Genomic DNA, 19,569 nt, shown 5'->3' on the forward strand with positions numbered 1-19,569 from the left:
AAAAGGAACAAGCTCTGTGGGAAAGCAAAGATGTGTAGAAGAGCACGGCATATTCAAGGAATTGAAAGAACTCATGATTGGAACAATTTAAGTATACACATTTGTGAAACTTTGATGCCAGACTTCTTTGCAGAGCAAAAAATAACCTAGGGATAAAAATGCAACACACCACAACAATAACAACAGCAAACTAAACCTTATTAAGACTTCTGGCTCCGGCAAACAGGTAAATAGAGGAATGTTTCCCTAGAATATGAGGAATACAGGAAAGGGGCAGAGATAAGAAAGGGAGATGATCAGTTTGTAAACCTATTGGGATTGGAGTTCCCATGTTATAATAATGATAATGAAGATAACTAACCGCTTCTCTAGAATTCCATGTATTTGAAAACTGTGTCTGAATTTTATCACTTTAGTTGCTTGTACTGTTTTCCGAGTCTGTGAGAAAGATACTATTTTTTTCACTATTATCCTTAAAGTACAGAAAGAACATTCAGCCTCAAAATGGCCAAGTGATTTTCTCAGGATCATTTATGTAGTAAGATATTAAGTTGGGGATTTAACCCAATTTTCAAGCTTTGGTCCCATACTTTTCCTATTATATCACATTAGAATTTTCAGTAACAAAATAATCTCGGATCATGAGCATGTTTTTCAAGAGCTATACAAACAGGAATAAGAAAACAAACATAAAGATAAAACTATAGTTTCTTCCATTTTAATAATTAGCCTTTTTACAAAATTTTAAATGTAGATATGAGTTTTTTTGGAAACAAAATCATTACAAGCATGCCTTATTATTAAGAATATTTTTGTTTGGATTCCTTTTCTAATAGTATGTTAACAATACCACAAGAAAATAATACTAGGTGCGATTTTGAATTATAAATATATTTTAATGAAAGTATATTGAAGGACTCATATAAAACTCAGTATCTGTATCCATTATTGCCAATATGGATAATGATAATGCAAATAAATTTGAAAGAGACAAATTGTATATTTCTGTATTTTCCTTATGTCATTCTTTCTTCCTAGAATGCCCTTCTGATTTTCCTCTAGTTGCAACAACTTCCCATTTTTCCAACAACAGCAGAAGATATCACTTCTTCTGTGAAACATTCCCCAGCTGTGCCTAAGAAGTCCCCACATATTGAACACACATCATTACATGACTTTTTAATTTTTTTAAATTTTTATTTTTTGAGGTGACATAAAACATTAGATTAGTTTCAGGTGTACATATGACTATTATTGGTGTAAATGTCTTTCTCTCCATCTAGAAAGTAAGTTCTTTAGCAAAAAGGCCGTGTCTTGATCACTGGTTGTGCCGAACACAGAGATTGTTAACTTCACTGCAAAAGGAAATAATAAATGGGCAACTGGATGTACACAGCAAATGGGGTATAGTTACAGGGACATTTTACCTGCATCATCGCCCAAACCAATACATCAGTATGTAAATAACCTGCATGTTTCAAGGAGAAAAGTCATAAGGGAACTTTTGTTGTGAGGGAATGAAAGGCATACCAGGAATGAAAACTCAGTTTCTGATTTCTGTGGGAAAATAAAAATATTTTATTAAAATAAACAGTCACGTAAAAAATCCTTTCTCTATCAATTTTTAAACCTATATTCCCATACTTAGTCAAAAACATATAGGAAATGAGTATGAAAAATTTATTTATAATTCAAAATCAGAAATAATTGCAGTTGGGAGAAATGTCGCTGAGTATATTTCCTGAATTCAGAAAAAAAATAGTAAAAACTGAGAGCAGATTTCTATTTTAATTTTTTTGAAAAAATATAGTATATTATACTAAACTATAAAAGACATTCTCAGGAACCACAGAAGCCTATTGTTATGGTTACAGTAAATATTGTTTTCTATGTTCACACTTTGTTATAACTTACAGAATAGATATTATTTGGAGCTGAAGGTTTTCAGATGTGATCTTAGGTAAACATTACATATTATATGGATGAAATTTAGAACTCTGCTTTTGACATTTTCACTGAGGTTTTCATTTTTCAGCTTTAATTATTTACAGCAAATTTTGTACTTAGGTAGTTTTTAAGAAGTTGAATTTCAGATGTTAAAATTACCAGAATGTCTGGTACAGACTTATTGAAAAATTTGGAAAAAATGTATGGTAATGGGGCTTAAATATGGAAAAGGAAATGAAATTTAGCCATCAAAATGTGGGTACCCATAAGGAGAGAGAAATCTGGTGTCTATGAAGATTCATTCATACCTGAAAAGAGTTAAACTATACTTTTCTTCAAAGCAATAGAATATTTTCATAATATTTTTTTGGTTGATGAGTACTTAAATAGACAAATCATGTAATAAAACACAAAATCCAGACAAATTAGGGACGCCTGGGTGGCTCAGTTGGTTAAGTGTCTGCCTTCGGCTCAGGTCATGATCCCGGGGTCCTGGGATCGAGCCCCGCATCAGGCTCCCTTCTCAGCAGGAGGCCTACTTCTCCCTCTGCCACTCCCCCTGCTTGTGCTCGCTCTCTCTCTCTCTGTCAAATAAATAAAATCTGAAAAAAAAAATCCAGACAAATTATATAATACTATACACACAATCCAGATGCAACAGGTCACCTATTAAGTGGGTATTATTAAACCAATATATATAGAGAGGGAGTGTACACATATATATGAAATGTAAATTACATCTAGTACAGATAAAAAGTAATAGCTAATATTTGCTAAACTCTTACTCCATGTTTATCAATGTTCTAAATTTGTTCCCTATATTCTATCATTTAATCCTCATGGTGATCTTATGAGGAGGAACTATTATTATTCTTTCAACATGTGAGTAAACACAGGCTCAAAGAAGCTAATTGGCCAGATTCACACAGCTAGTTACAGGTGGACCCGAAATTTGAACCTGATTAATCTGTTTCTAGAGCTCATTTCCCTAAGGCTCTACATAGTGCGGCTTAAAGAAAAAGGTAGTCTATAAATCTAGAGACCTGAGCCCTTGCTCCAACTGTATCACTATCATAATAGATTATGACAACACACATAATCTTATATGGTCTCAGTTTATCAGTAAAATGAAGGTCTTAGGCCACATGATCTTTATGACCTGTTACACATTAAAATCTTCAATTAAATTATATTCTGTTGTAAAATCTGAAGGAGATAAGGATTATTCTTACCTTTATAAGGTAGCTATGAAGATAAGATTTATGTTGAAAGAACTATTAGTGAGCACAATATTTCTTTCACGCTTTCTTCCATCTAGTAAAGTTATCATTTCTTCTTTTGTGCCTCCATAGTAGTTTTATCATAATACTTTTTTTTTTCATTTGTTTTACATCCGCCTCTATTGCATTCACTGAGAGATCTTTAAAGGCAAAAATCATATCTGTTTACCTCTGTGTTCCCCGTTCTAAGTAGTATCTGGTATATGGCCTCAAAAAATTATTGTTTCAAAATATGGTTCTCAATCTACTTAAGAATGGCTCTGGGGCTTATTAGAGTTGTTATACCAGCTGAGTGAATCAAGGTAGGTTCTTTGATTATGAGGCCTGAGAATCTACATCATTAGTGCTTTTGGGTTCCTCTGTTCACAACATATGTGTTGTTCGATTACACATGCAATAAAGAAAAGTAATTCTGTAGACCAGAAAGAGCTAAAGCACAGTTTCCCAAAGTGTGTTTCCTAGGAACTATCCTAGGAAAATAAATGCTATCACCCAAGATTATGTGATAAAGAAAGGGACAGCATACCTCCCTCTGAGAGAAACACCGTGTCGTATTAAAGCATATTAAAGGCTTTTACAATAATAATAATAAAAAAAGATGATGCTTATTTTGTTAAAGAAAGCATTTCTCAAATATGTTTAATCTTGAAACCTATCTGGAAAAATGTGGTCAGGGAAGAATTTGTGGAGAATGGAGAGGCAAAGTGAATTATGTCTATATGAAAAGATCTATGTAATTGAAGAGGAATGATCTCTTCCAGTGATTCATGGAAGTGCAGAAGTGAAAATGTGGGACTGTAAATACTGCAACTAGAGCTGAAGTGACACATTTTTTAATGGTGGGGAGTAATTGGGAGAAGTATATTTGTGCCTTTTTTAAGGAGAGCTTGTATGGCAGGGACAGGATTTCAAAACTCTTAGTGAGCTTTCTGGGAATGATGTAACAGATGTCAGACTCCATGAAATATGCTCTTCCTGTTCTTGATATCTTGGCTCAAGATGGTGATAGGACCAGCCAAAAAAAAAAAGTTCAGATTATAGATAATAATTTTAAATTTCTGTTATATGGATGTCAGACCATTTGGAATTCATAATTTACTTAATGACTCCAGAAACATTATTATTCACATCCAATAATTTGCAATACTTTATTGATAACATTTGATGGAGAAAACTTTTTTTTTTTACTTTTGGGATGTTTGAATTGCAAGTGCAAGTGCATGTATAGTATATGAATACTGCCTCTAATTAAGCCAAATTGGACATATACTTTGTAATGGTACAGAATGTTATTGAAATACTACTTTAAATTTTTATTTGTTTATATTTACTTCTCAAAAACATTGTGGTTGTATAGAAGCCCAAATATATTTGGTCATATCTGACCCGTGTGAGAGAAGCTAGCATATACATGATATCATCTATTAGGGGAAAACATTGCTATGTTAGTGTTCCCAAGACTCAGAGACAGTAAGCCAAGGAGGAATGTTCTGATTTCAGTAAGATAAACTATCTTTGCATTTTTACTTCTTTCTGATTCATTTTCTTCCTTTTTATCTATACTGCCATTATCTCTAGTATAGACAGCAAGGTGCACCTCCATAAATTTACTAGAAAGGAATAGATTGTGTTTTTCTAGATGTATTTTGTTGACATATGTTTGCTTTCAAAATAAAAATATAATAATTCAAGATTTAAATAACTTAAAATAATTCAAGATTTAAAGAAACAGTACATTTAATCAATTTCTAAAAGGCTTGGTATCTATTATTATCTGCTGATGTGAAATTTTTAAATTTGCTCAGAACTACCATAGATATACATAAGCACTGGATAGCAAGTCCAATATTGCTCTATGCAAACTTGACTGTTGTATTTCCAGACTCAAATTTGTTTTTAAATTCTCACTCTCAGAGCTCTCTTTGAATCTCTGCTTGCAATAGTCTACCTTTTGTTTAGACCTTATCAGATACATATTTCTTACTTTAAGTGCCGTGCTTAATTAGGACTCAATGATATTTTGGCTAGTAAAGAACTTTTAAAAATATCTTTATAGGGGCGCCTGGGTGGCTCAGTTGGTTAAGCGACTGCCTTCGGCTCAGGTCATGATCCTGGAGTCCTGGGATCAAGTCCCGCATCGGGCTCCCTGCTCGGTGGGGAGTCTGCTTCTCCCTCTGACCCTATCCCCTCTCATGCTCTCTCTATCTCATTGTCTCTCTCAAATAAATAAATAAAATCTTTGAAAAAAAAATATCTTTATAATCTGCTATCCCCTGCCTTTATTGCAGAACCCCCAAAAATGATTGTCAACACAAAAATGCACATATTTCTTACAATGATTATTTATGTTAGCCCAGTATTTGATAAATGGTTTTCCTCAAATCTTTTATTTCTCTTATAGTGTGTGGTTAAAATGTCTAAACATAATTATCACTGTCAGAACGTATGAGGAAAATTTATCTTTAAGGAACATTTTGATTTTAAACCAAATGTGCCAGTTATAAACCATATAGAATAATCTTCATACCATATTATTTTAATTACACATCTTCCAACTATGAAGAACTAATTGCCAGTGATTTTATACTTACTAAAAAGAAAAGAATGGATCTGGGGAAACAAATTGGGTTGATAAGTTTGTTTTAGTGTTGGACTGTGAAAAGGACATTAACGATCCTCTAATTCAAATCTTGAATTATATAGAGAAATAAACATATTCAACAAGATAAAGTGACTTTTTCTACTATGAGAAAAAAATAAATGGTTTAATTAAATAGAAATATCTCAGTAATTTCTGTCACTTATAAGTTATTTATATTTTACCAGGGCGCAATATTTATGTTTAACTCAGTTAGTTTTAGTACCAATATAACTTTCTTCCTTTTATTGTTTTTTTTTTAACTACTGTCTGAAATACCTTACTCTAGAACTTCTAATAACATAATTGAAATCAGTACCGTCCAATAGAACTTTCCGTGGTGATGGAAGTGCTCTGTATCTATGCTGTTGGATATGATAGCCAAGTGACATATGGTTATTGGGTACTTGAAATGTGGCTAGTATGACTGAGGAACAATCCAGTTCACTTAATTTTATATGATTTTAATTAATTTAAATGTTAAGAGTCACAGTTGGCTAAAGGCTACCACGTTGAACAATGCAGATTCAGGCAAATATAATGTACTCCTCCATGAATCATTTTGAAATTTTCTTTTTTTTTTTTTTTAAAGATTTTTTATTTATTTATCTGAGAGAGAGAATGGGAGACAGAGAGCATGAGAGGGGGTGGATCAGAGGGAGAAGCAGACTCCCCGCCGAGCTGGGAGTCCGATGCGGGACTCGATCCCGGGACTCCAAGATCATGACCTGAGCCGAAGGCAGTTGCTTAACCAACTGAGCCACCCAGGCGCCCCCATTTTGAAATTTTCATTGGTAATGAACCCAAAAGAAAAAATACATATATGTGGATAGTTTTATTCCTCCAACATTACAGATGCAGCTTGAAGGTTTGCCTCTGTTAGTTTTAGGGATCTGTAATTTGTGAATGCTTGTAGAAATAATATATGTTCTATATATGGGTTTGTGTGCTAAAGGAAACATATTTAAAATTATATGGATATTTCAAAGTGTGCTGTATGTTTAATAAAAATCATAAGAAAAGCTTGCATTTAAAATATGCTTCTTAGAAGTTATAATTCAGAGAGATACAATGAATTAATTTGGGGAATAGCTGAGTAAATAAGTGAAATATTGTGTGATGTTTCACTCCCTGAGTGTAAACAAATGGCTATTGATTTTCTTTCCTAGGTATTTGTATTGGATTGACTGCTGTGAGTATCCTCACATTGGACGTGTTGGAATGGATGGAACCAATCAGAGTGTTGTCATAGAAACCAAGATTTCTAGACCCATGGCACTAACAATAGATTATGTCAACCATAGACTCTACTGGGCTGATGAAAATCACATTGAATTTAGCAACATGGATGGATCTCATAGACACAAAGGTTGGTCCAGCAGCACCAATGACTCAGTATTTTAACAGTGCATAAATTATTCATTTAGAAAATATGCACATGCTTAAAAAAAAGAAATTACACACTTATATGTATTCATCATATATAATTTCTCTCAAATACATTTTATAATTTAAGATTACACTATTATACTCCCTTATAACAATATTGGTAAATAAGAATTAGGCATATTTATTCAGAACTTCTGTAATCATGTATAAAAATCATTTTCACATTATTTTCTCTAATTGTATGTTTCTAAATAGTTTTTATGGTAATTGAACAATGTTTTTCTTAGTTACATCCTAACTGAATTGAAACAGGAGGTTACATGCTTATAAACATAAGGTTATTATTGCACTGGTAGGGCTTATTTAAAAAACAAATACTAAGTGGAGCGCCTGGGTGGCTTAGCCGTTAAGCGTCTGCCTTCGGCTCAGGTCATGATCCCAGGGTCCTGGGATCGAGCCCCACATCGGGCTCCATGCTCAGCAGGAAGCCTGCTTCTCTCTCTCCCACTCCCCCTGCTTGTGTTCCCTCTCTTGCTGTGTCTTTCTCTGTCAAATAAATAAATAAAATCTTTAAAAAAATAAAAAATAAAAAAATGCTAAGTAAAAGTACAGTTCTTTAAAGACAGTGACGTAATAGTATTCAAAAATTATCAATTATACTGCACACATGATTAAATTTATTGTTATCTAATCAACAGTGGCCACCAAAGTTAACATGGAAAACAGCTTTCAAATTACGGTAACATTCAGGAGATTATTTGAATATCAACAAATGTAAAATTCTACAGATACTTTAATTTTCTATTTTTTATAACTCTGAGTAGATTAAAAAACTCTAAATATAAAACAAATGAATGAAGCAATTGGATATGAGGGAAGTGACACTACAATTAGGGAGGAGGGAGAAGTCTGAGAGGAGAAGAGCTGAGGATGAGGGATTTCAAAAAAGCAATGGAGAAGGACATGCCGAAGGAGAATGGGGTGCAGCTGGAGATGACAGGGATATAAAGGAAACCACAAATGATTCCAGTGAACACTCAAAATATTTCAGATGTGTAAAGATAAGATTTTTCCTAGAATGAAGATAAATGATTTTTTTTTAATTGATCCTTATTGACCTAATGTCACCTTTGTTAATAGGTGTTTTTATCTTCAAATAGTAAAATAGCACAAGTTTCACAGAGAGGTCCCAAAGAAAGCCCACACAGTAGCCTGGTTCAGCTTCTCAGGCTGCTTTCTTCCCTGGCAGTAAGCTTAGAACAAAACCCTGGCAGGAGGAAAACGGGGGAGAGGATAAGAGAGGATTATCAATAATCTCACTGTGAGGTAAGGCCATGCAAAAGTGTGCCAGTGTGGAGTCCTGAGAAGGATGAAGCCATTGCCTTAAAAAATAAATAGATAAATAAAAATGAAGGAGATCAAAGTCACTGAAGTCACACCACGTAATGATTTTGCCTAAGTCCCCCTCAGCTGATATTTAAACAAATAGATCATTCTTACTAAAATTGCTGGCAGAAAGCTTTTAGAGGTGCTCGTTTCAGGGCAAGAACATGCAGTTGGAGGAGTCACTTATTTAGGTGTTGGCAATCCAATTATAGAGATAAAGAAACTCATCAGGATGCAATTTGAGTGAAGAATTATTTAAAGATGACTTTAGGATTTTAATTAAAGGAAAAGTAATGTTGACAAATCAAAATCACACTTAGCATTCAGCAATTATATCTTCTCCGAAGAATGAATAATGAAATGTTCAGCAACATTCTTAGATGATATAATTGAAAGTTTTATTGTGGCAGTCAGTATTTTCCCCATGTAACTATGAACCCATCTATTTTTAGCATCTATATAAAGTGCTAGGTTGTTGTGAATACATTACTTTCTGCCAAAAACTTTCACTGTACAATAGAATTTAAACCATTTTTGGTTAGATAAATGAATATTAAAAATATATTTGCAGCATCAAATATTTGCCTATTTTCACTCGAGATTTTGTGTTTGAACACAAATTGTAGTTAAAAATGTTGTCTATTAGAAACTATCGTTTCCATTCCCTATTCATTATTTAGAAATTATGTCAGATAACTGTGACTAATGCTTTGAAAACTTAATACAAAAATAAATTTGTATAAATGAAGTGTCTTGCACCAGTACTGGTGGTGACTTTGGGTAGAGGGACATACAGAGCAGGGAGAAATAGCACTAAATTTATTAGAGTAAAATATTTGGCTGGAAGATAACCTAGGTATGATGTCATTAACATTTTAAAATTTGATTTTGAAAATACTCGGAGGCTCAAGGGGGAAGCAAAAGAAACCGAAAGAGCTGCTGCCATCAGAAGTATTTTTTCTCCTGAAGGCTTTCTCAGAAAGACTAATGAAAAATTCATTAAGTGTCTTATCAGGCATCTGCCAATATCTGAATGCAAGCCAACAATTACCTAGTAGTTACTAATGAGCTACTAATTGTAGGCAGCCTAAATTATGTCAGTTCCACAGCCAATGAGAAGAGAGCCATTCATTTGCCGTGGGTTTTTTGTTGTTGTTGTTGTTGTTTTTGTTTAAGATTTTATTTATTTGCCAGAGAGAGAGCGAGCACAAGCAGGGGCAGCAGAGGCAGAGGGAGAAGCAGGCTCCCTGCTGAGCACGGAGATTTGCCTTGTTTGTGAAGAGGAGTACCATTTTCTACTTCTCATACTTTCCCCATAAAGACATAGAGAATGCTGTCGTCTCTTAATTACATATGTGGAGGTGGAAAATGAGACTTTGACATTAATGATAAGATTTGCATTAGTTTGGTCACTGATTTCTTTTTTTCTGTTAACCAGACTAGTGTTATTGTTCTTTTTTATTCTGCTTGTTGAAAGTAAAACCAAAACTTAACAAAAGAGTGGGCTATGCCATTCATGACAAAGTAATTGGAGAACATGAAAGGTATCTGAGAAGTTTCAGAATTATGGCTCTTTTTGATAAGCCAAACCTTAATAATGGGGAAAAATAAACCCTGACAGTTTTTTTTTTTCCCTTCCAAACATACTGGGATTTAACCATGCAGTAATTTCATAAATGAAGCATTAATTTATTGTTACTGATCCAGCCTAAGAACTTCTAAAAATTCAGAATTCTATGCCCTAAACAATAGGTCAGATTGCCTCCAAGGTGCATGTGACTTAGAGTTTGCTTAAGAATTTCCATCCAGGGCGCCTGGGTGGCTCAGTTGGTTAAGCGACTGCCTTCAGCTCCGGTCATGATCCTGGAGTCCCGGGATCGAGTCCCGCATCGGGCTCCCTGCTCAGCGGGGGGTCTGCTTCTCCCTCTGACCCTCTTCCCTCTTGTGCTGTCTCTCATTCTCTCTCTCAAATAAATAAATAAAATCTTTAAAAGAAAATAAAAAATAAATAAATAAGAAAAAAAAAAAAAGAATTTCCATCCATCTTTCTCTGCTACCTCCTCTACCCCAAACCATCTTCCTACCTAGTCTAAACACCACATTGCAAAATTAAATAAACAAATAAACAGTCAATTTGCCAGCTTTGGAGCATCTACATGCAATCTTAGCCATGTGAACCTCTTCCGAATGCCTGTGTATATCATTCTTCTGGTTTTTACTATAATAATTTTATAATAATATGATTTACTATAATGATGCCATAGAATATGATACATGCTACTGGATGACTGAGTCAAACAGTTTATTTTAAATCAAATTTTCATTAGTTCATTTTTTTAAGTTTCTCTGATTTCTTCCCTTTAGATCTGCCCATTCATTCATTCATGTATTCATTCAACAAACACTTACCGATGTCTCTTTCAATGACTTGCCTTATGCTAGGCTCTCAAGTTACAAAGATGACCAAGGTTGTGTTTTTAAAGGACTTAGAAGTTAATGGTAAAAAAAAAAACCAAAACAATAAACAGATATACAAGTAAAAACATAAATTAGATAGGGGTATGAGGAATATACTTGCTGAAGTAAGGGAATCTTTGAGAAATCTGAGAGATTTAGTACAAGTTCTCCATATGGGGAAATGTATAAAGGATTCTTCACACAGAGGGAACAGCATGTGCAAAGATGTAATAGAGTCTTGAAACAGCATGGAGTTTACACAATTTGGCTATGATTGGAAGTTGTATAAGAGGGAGATAATAAACTAGATGAAAAAGGGCAAATATCGGCCAGATTGTGACAGGTCTTATATGCTAAGTAATTTTGAATTTATCCTTTAGGTCATAGGGAGCCACTGATGGTGTTTAGTTGACAGAGTGCTATCATTAGACTTGACAACAGCATGGAAAATGAAAGACCCTAGAAGGGTAACTACTTTAGAGACTGTTAAAATATTTTAGGAGAAAATATTTGAAGTGATTAGAGCTGTGGGGATGGAGATAAATTATTACATTCAAAAGTTATTTGGTAAGAAAAAAAGAAAAGAAAATAGGAGAGATGCATCTGTAAGCTTAAAATAACAAATATTGGTGGTTCAGTTGCAAATATTAAGTGAATGTTTTATATTATCATCCACTTAGCTGGGAAAAAATAACATTATTTTGATGACTTAATAGTTTCACATATATTTGTACATTTTAAAAGGAGTTTAAAAAGTACCAAACTAAGCATAACTTAGAGATTCTTCTTGAAAAGCTCTGTTTTGATGAGAGGTACATTAATTTTAACAAAAGGGTCAGCATAAGAGGAATTCTAAGGATATGATTAAACAACCTCCATTGTATCTTTCCCTAAAAAGCATTTCAGAATACCTGATAATTTATCTAGAATAAACAGGTTTTTCTAGTATTTTTTTTTCAGAATACTCTCCTTTTATCCCTGAATGATTTAACCTTGTGTTAAATCAGTTGGTCATGTACATATTTTATCCAGCATGCTGGAAAAATATATACTCATAACTGCTAATTTCTCTGAAGAGTAATCATTGGGTATGATTCCAAACTACAGTTTATCACTGAACTGTCTTTTAGTTTGTGGACAAATTGTTTAAAATTTCATGCAATTACATTGACAATGGCTCTTCATTTGTTTCTATACTCCTAGACCTGAAGGTCCTCACATTGAAGTGTCAATACCGTAGTCCGCATCAATTGTTTGTTTACTGCTCTGGGAATCCAGTTTGTGTCGTGAGGGGGCAGTTTTCTGTTTGGATTTAAAAATCCAAATCATAACCCATGCAGTGATCATCTAATTAATGTTGGAAAAGGAATCCAGATCTCAGCATGCTGCTGGTGAAATAGCATAAATATATATACGATGGGTTTTGTTCTGAAGGGGAAACACATTGAAAAAGACAAAGGGAGCATGTTGCACTCATCTATTTTGAAACTCAGGAGCTCTTGCATTTGGGTCTTTAGAATATTTAAATATACACTGAAACTCACCAAAAAAGGGAAGGAATCTAATAAACACCACCCTCTGACTTTACAATATTCTAGAGTGTTTCTTTCTTAGTAGGATATTTCATTTCAGTACTTTTGAAAAAAAAAAAATCCCTATCATTCACAGTCCATTACGAACAGTAGAACTTCACAGGCTATTTTATGCCAACAGTGTTGATGTGCTGTTTACAATACAATAAAAGTTAATGGGAGGGAGCAAAATACAATTCAGTTACTATAGAAATGTTCCTGAAACAGTAAAATAAATTGAAATTAACTGCCATTTCTAAAAAGTCTTAGAATTTCAGTGTCAATCATGTCTTTCAGTTTTGTTCCTTTAATAGGACATGTTACATTAAATTGTGTATATGCTTAAATAGATTATTATTTTGCAAATGCCACATATGATCCACATACTTTTTTAAATGGGAAATTTTAACTATTACCCTAGCATGAGTTTTCAGCCACTTTCAACAATCTGACCCATCTTAAATTGGAGGCAGAGGGGTACTGGGGATCAGTAGATCTGACTTTGGTCCAGGTTGCTCTCTAATTTAAGCATGTTGTTTTGCCACAGTATGGTTCAATGTTTTTATCCAGAGAATGGGGCTTCTATTTCATCAGGGATTTTCTAATATTTCTTAGAGGAATTTAGCTGAGGTTGGAACTGGGACAGAAGACTGTTCTATCAATTTCCTCACCGACTCCTACTTATTCTTAGGACTACCTAGAATGTTTTAAAATGCTTGAAACATATTACACTCTTCTCTGTTTTTATTCTAGAACCATATTTATAATTGTAGGAATGTGGGAAGACCAGATACTAAATTCATGTAAATGGCTCTGTTGATATCTGTCCCAAAGGCAAAGTACTTTTTTTTTTTTTTAAGGCTCCACCTATCATTAGGACTCTCAAACACATTCCTAATGCATGTGTGTGTGGAATACCATAACTCCTGTATTTAGTATTGGTCATCGGCTCTGAAAACACATTGCCAAATGTCTATGAAGGTTTGTATCACCAGCAGAAAAACTCTGTTGCTTTGTTTAGAGACCGGAGAGCAGTGTCCTGGTCAAGAGCTAATACATATAGGCATAGTCTAGTTTTCAAAATAAATGTACGATGATTCACATTGTCTGTTTTATAAATTCTCACATTCATTAACAGAAATACTCTTTTCAGATGTTAAATATTGAAATGGCCATATTTGACCTCTACTATGAATAACTTTAAAAATATGTAGGTGAGACCAGGAAGTGGTTGAATTATATTAAACCACATATTCTTAATCTATATAGAGAGTACATATTATTTGAAGTGACAAGGTGGAGAAAAAAAGGCAAAAAATACAGAAAAGGATGGACAAAGAATGCCTTTAGCCTCTTACAAATGGCTTTAAAGAAGAACTTTAAGTATAGCATTAATTTCTATATTTGCCATCATACATTACATTTGTTTCAAAAAGTTATACATTTAAGTGTCCCAGTATAAACTAATGCATTAAGGGGGGACATATAACTATTGTTTGGACATTTGCTCAGTGTCAGTATTTAAAAGACAGTCTCATATAATAGATTCCCAGGTAGTAGCAGCTCAAATCTGCTCTTCACTATGGCATATACTGAATAGAAGAAACTTATTTCTTATCCCATTTAAGGTTTCACTGATGGATGAACTTTTTGAAAGATTATGTTTATACTGGAAAAAATAAATTTGAAATTCTATCATAGTATTTGGAAATGTTGGATATCCTTAGTGTTCTTGCCATTTCTTAATGCCTTTATTCACTTTGAACAATGGACTTTGGATCCATTTGCCTGAAATTTTATTTATAATACTATTACCATTAAGCAGGTTTGCATTAAAGAGTAGGCAGGGAAAATGTTCATGGAGGCAAATATTAAATGAAATATTTTGTATCTTTTTATAGATGGTTTTGAGGAAATACTTATTAAAAAAAGGACTCTACAATCAATAACACTGAAGGGGATGCATAATTACTGACAAAGAATAAATGTCCTTGGCCTTAAGGTTATATAAAGCACATTCTTTTTGATGGGGTGTTTGTAGCTACAGCTACTGTCTCAGCAGTCATTGTCCGGAAATTAGTATACTGGGGCCAATTTCCCACCCACTTTTCTCTGTCGTTCTTCATAAACTAAAAATCATTATCCACCCACTTACTGACTACTGCTTTGCATCTCCCACTTTTTTTGGCACGTTAAACCATTTTCTTCCATCATCTAATTTTATCATGTGTTTATCAGCCTATATTCTTTCTGCAGGCTTCCTTTAATCTCACCTTATTTTTTCGATGCTATTTGTTTTTCTTTGTTTCATTTCTTCCATTTTTTTTTTGTTTTCATGCTCTGCTCCATTAATTTATGCCCCAACTTCTCTACATAGCTTGTTGTACATTATTTTTCTAGAAGGATGTTAAGAAAAATGGTTAGTGTCAGGGTCTCTCAGAATAGAGGATTGCTGAGCATCTTGATCCTCTCTTCTGAAGACAGTGTTTTCGTCAAGCTCAAATGTTTGCACCTGCCTACGGAATGGGTGTCATTGATGATTTTTGATTAGAGAAGAGATAGGTGAGAGTTTAAAAAATTGGAAATATTGACTGAATGGAGTTCTAGGTTATCCTACCTTTACTTCTTTGCCATGATCTAAATGCTAGAATGCAGTCTTCTGTGGACTGCATCACCCAGGCTCTGTCATCTTCTGACTTCAGGTTGAATTGTACCCATGGGGTTGACAGGAGATTGGATGGTGGATGGAGGAAGACGTTGGAATATTTATTTATTTCCTTTCCCTCAGGCCCAACCACAGTGGTTTGGCAGTGGCTGAGCTCCTCCACTGAATGATCACTGTTCTTGTTGTGTGGTTCCTTCCCCTTAGGTATAGCTGTCACCAAGTTCTAATAACAGATGTAGGAAAAAACAATCCATCATCAGTCCATTGACCATGCCCACACCTCTGTAAATAATTCATTTATTAAAATCTTTTAAATTATCATTTAAAAATGTATTTTCTGTTTACTACAGGAAACCTGACTGACACAAAAGAGATTGGAAGAGATTAAAAACAATGAAAAAGTTAGAATAATTTTGCAATATTTCAGGTGTAAGGGAATGTGAGCCTTTACTTAGGATAATGGCACCAAGAATAAGAAATGGGAGTCTTAAAATACATTTAAAAAGAAAAAGTTGACAAAATTTCATGTTTTATTTGATATCCTTGTTTACTTTAAATTTTTAGATTAAATTTCCAAACCTAATCAGTCATACAGTGACAACCATTTGGGTATTTTCTTCCAAACAATACATAAATTCTTTATATTCAAAAAAAGAAAGAAATAGTAATGCTCAAGTTACTCTGTAATTTTGATTTACTTATAATAATAATTACTGAATTTGGTGGTTGTTTTCTATGAAATTTGTCTTACTTTAGAAAATATTGCTAAAGTTTTTATATTAATTTTAAAATAATGAATTGTAGGGATTGCTGCATATAAAATAATATTTTAAAATCACATTTAATTCTTAAAGTAAATCTTGGAGGAGATATGAGGAAAAAAAGAGAGAGAGAGAGCACCTGTAGTGAAATTTCTATTTTAACCCACCAGGCAAAGTCATGCTGAATCTGCCACTATCCCAATAGTATATCCTACCCGTAGCACCAATTACCACATTTTAACTCTACGAAAGATGGATATTGTGTAATTGGGGCATTTTGTTAAGTATTTAAACTAGATAAGTTGAAACACAAAATTAGAATGATATTATCCAGGAATATACTTGTTTAGCATGATGAGTGCTATCAAAAAAAATCAATAATCAAGAGTATTATAATAGAATAACTCTAACTGTGAGGCAATGGTTAAGCCAAAAGCATATTCTGGATTGCCACCTTTTCTATTTGTTGTAATTAATAGGAATGTTAATAAGATATCATCCGACTTAACTAAAAAAAGAAAACTTCACAAAGAGTATTCTTTGATGTATTTTTTTGCCAAATACCAAGTTCTTTATTCTGATAGATATAGGCTATAAGATAAAAATTAAGAACCTAGTACTTGAGTGAAATGCTGGAAATAGTAAAATAAATAATGCTGTTATCCAGAATAGAGACTTAACTGCAGAAAGCAGCATTAAAATATATAATGAATACCTGTTACAGCCCATGCAATAGTTCTGTTTTTTTCTGTCTTATTTTATATGTCTACTGAATACCTATAAATGAAGTGTGCCTTAAGTTTATTTTTCATATTTTCTTTTAATTAAGCAAGTGCAGTCTTATATATGATAATCGGTCATACTATTTTTTTCTCTTAAAAAGGATAGCCATTATTATTTGGAGAAAACAGTGACTGCTTTTTCCATAAACACAGCCACATCTCAGTGAATTTGTTAAACGTTTTTCTCATGCCATCACATTCCATATTAATGTTTATATGACTTATTTATTGTTATGTACTTATTATGAATTATATATGAATATACATATATAACTATATGTATAATAGATATATTACAAATGTACACATATGTAATATATAAATGCATGTATACATACAAATGCACATATTTACAAAGTAAAAATAAGAAAATAAATAAGGAGACAGCCAAAAATAAGCAATTTTATTTTTCTCATTCTGAATCAGGGAAGTTTCTTATACCAAAATATATGATGATTTGGCTCAGAACATCTCATTTAGCTTCCATGTGGGCTGAATTCTTATCTGGTGATGGAAAAACAAACATGGCACTCATTTATTTATACTTACATTTAGCAGTTAATATGTGGCTTTTTTTTTTTTTCACAGAAGCTTAAGCAAATAGTCAAATAACTTGTTGGAGAGGTTTAAGTCCTCAAGAAGAAATAAGGTATACTGCCGAGTTGTGAGCTGAACTCCTAGAAAGACGATATAAAAAGATTTTGTTTGATTGTGTGTTTGTTTTGCTTTCTTTTGTTTGGCTTGATTTTCATTGGCATTATTTGTGGTATGAAGTGAACTTTTCACCATCTCTTAGAGAATAGATTGTTGGAGCTACTATAGTGTTAGATATGTGGGACTAGATATCCCCTTGTTAACATAAGTTGGTGTTTTTACTTTGCTTTCTCTAGAAAAAATACTCTGGTGGTTGTATTTGATGTGTTTGGGAAATAAACATGTTTGCCAGTTGAGCAGTCCTGAGAGTGGGCTTATAAAGCTAAGAGTGACAGTCCTGTTCTTTACCCCAATATCAAACAAGGGATTAAATCAAACAGATGGTCACTTTGGGCAAATGGACTAATTTTCTTCCCCTTGACCTTTTCTACATTTTCTGTACTTTCAGCTGTGTGCCATCTTTCTTCTGAAGTAAGAGTTCACCTTCCTGATCTCCATAAATTTATACTGATTATCTGATAACAGATTTTCTGGTGGTTAATCATTACAAACTTAGAGATAGCAAACTTGTTCAGTACTTAAATTGCCCCATGTCTGAAAATATAATGTAATTTCAATCAAGTAATTAAATAAACTGACTTTCAGGGTGCCTGGGTGTCTCAGTTGGTTAAGTATCTGACTTTTGGTTTCAGCCCAGGTCATGAGGGTCCTGGGATAGAGCCCCTAGTCAGGCTCAGCGTGGAGTCTACTTGTCCCTCTCCCTCCCCCCTCTGCCCCACCCACTTTCACATGGAGCTTACAAAATCGGTCTTATTGCTTTATATACTTGTATTACTTTGCTAAGGCTGCCATACAAAGTACCACAATCTGGGTGGCTTAAACAAAAGTTTATTTTCTCACAGTTCTAGAGGCTGGAAGTCCAAGACCAGGGTGGTGACAGACTTGGTTTCTCCTGAGACCTCTTTCCTTGGCTTGTAGATGGCCATCTTCTTACTATGTCTTCACATGACTTTTTCTCTGTATGTGTACTTCCCTGGTGTCTCTGCTTCTCTCTTCTTATAAGGACACTGGTCATATTGGATTAGGACCCCACTCTTACCTGTTTACAAATACAGTCATCCTGGGGACTAGGGCTTCAACATATGAATTCAGAAGAAAGGAAACAATTCAATCTATAACAGTACTTTAGCCTACGAGGCTGGCTTTCTTTTTCTTTTTTTTTTTTTAAGATTTTATTTATTTATTTGACAGAGAGACACAGAACGAGAGAAGGAACACAGCAGGGTGAGTGGGAGAGGGAGAAGCTGGCTTCCTGCGGAGCAGGAAGCCTGATGCGGGGCTCGATCCCATGACCCTGGGATTACGACCTGAGCCGAAGGCAGATGCTTAACCAGCTGAGCCACCTGGGTGCCCCGCAAGGCTGGCTTTCTTGAAAGCAGTGCTAGTAGGGAAAATGGCAAAGGACTCAGCAACCAGAGTCTGATTTAGATTTAAATATCAGTACCTTCATTTACTAGTTTTTAATCGCCCTCTTTGGTCAAGATACTTAAATTTTCCAGATCTTAGCTTTCTCATCTGTGAAGTGAGATCTGTCTACTACTATACAATAAAATGATGCATATTAATTAAAATAAGGTGTATAAAGTATATCTCCTACTGCAGGGTTTCATAACCTCAGAACTATTAATATTTGGGCCTCACCATTCTTTGCTGTGGGGCCAGAATTGCCTTCCCCACTCATTGAAAATCACTGCCAACTTCCTGGTACCTGAGTACTTAACAAATGTCAGCTATAAGTTACTTACTGAATAATGAAAAAGACTATGCAACGTTAGAGATGTTAATAGGCAATTTCATACAATAACTCCACTTTTTGTGTATAAATTAATTGAATCTCTGGTGAACTGAAATTATTTAAAATGATGATTAACGTTTTAAGTCCATATTTAATGATCTAATTATTTCCTTTACATCTAAGGAAATAAGAATTGAGTCTCTCTCAACTTTTTTTTGCCAATTTTCATTTTATTTTGAAGATT

At 33.8% G+C, this 19,569-nt stretch overlaps 1 protein-coding gene across 1 annotated transcript in view; it reads left to right on the top strand.

Moving 5' to 3' along the window:
* Nucleotides 1-19,569, top strand: part of LRP1B (LDL receptor related protein 1B) — a 1,719,891-nt gene that overhangs the window by 1,498,167 nt on the left and 202,155 nt on the right. The window contains exon 53 of the mRNA XM_081815486.1: nucleotides 7,035-7,234. Within this exon, the coding sequence (XP_081671612.1) occupies nucleotides 7,035-7,234 (200 nt within the window). The remainder of the gene's footprint in view (nucleotides 1-7,034; nucleotides 7,235-19,569) is intronic.

This window comes from Leptonychotes weddellii, chromosome 3, assembly GCF_054177405.1.
Source record: "Leptonychotes weddellii isolate Sample4059 chromosome 3, ASM5417740v2, whole genome shotgun sequence".
Taxonomy (NCBI): Eukaryota; Metazoa; Chordata; class Mammalia; order Carnivora; family Phocidae; genus Leptonychotes; species Leptonychotes weddellii.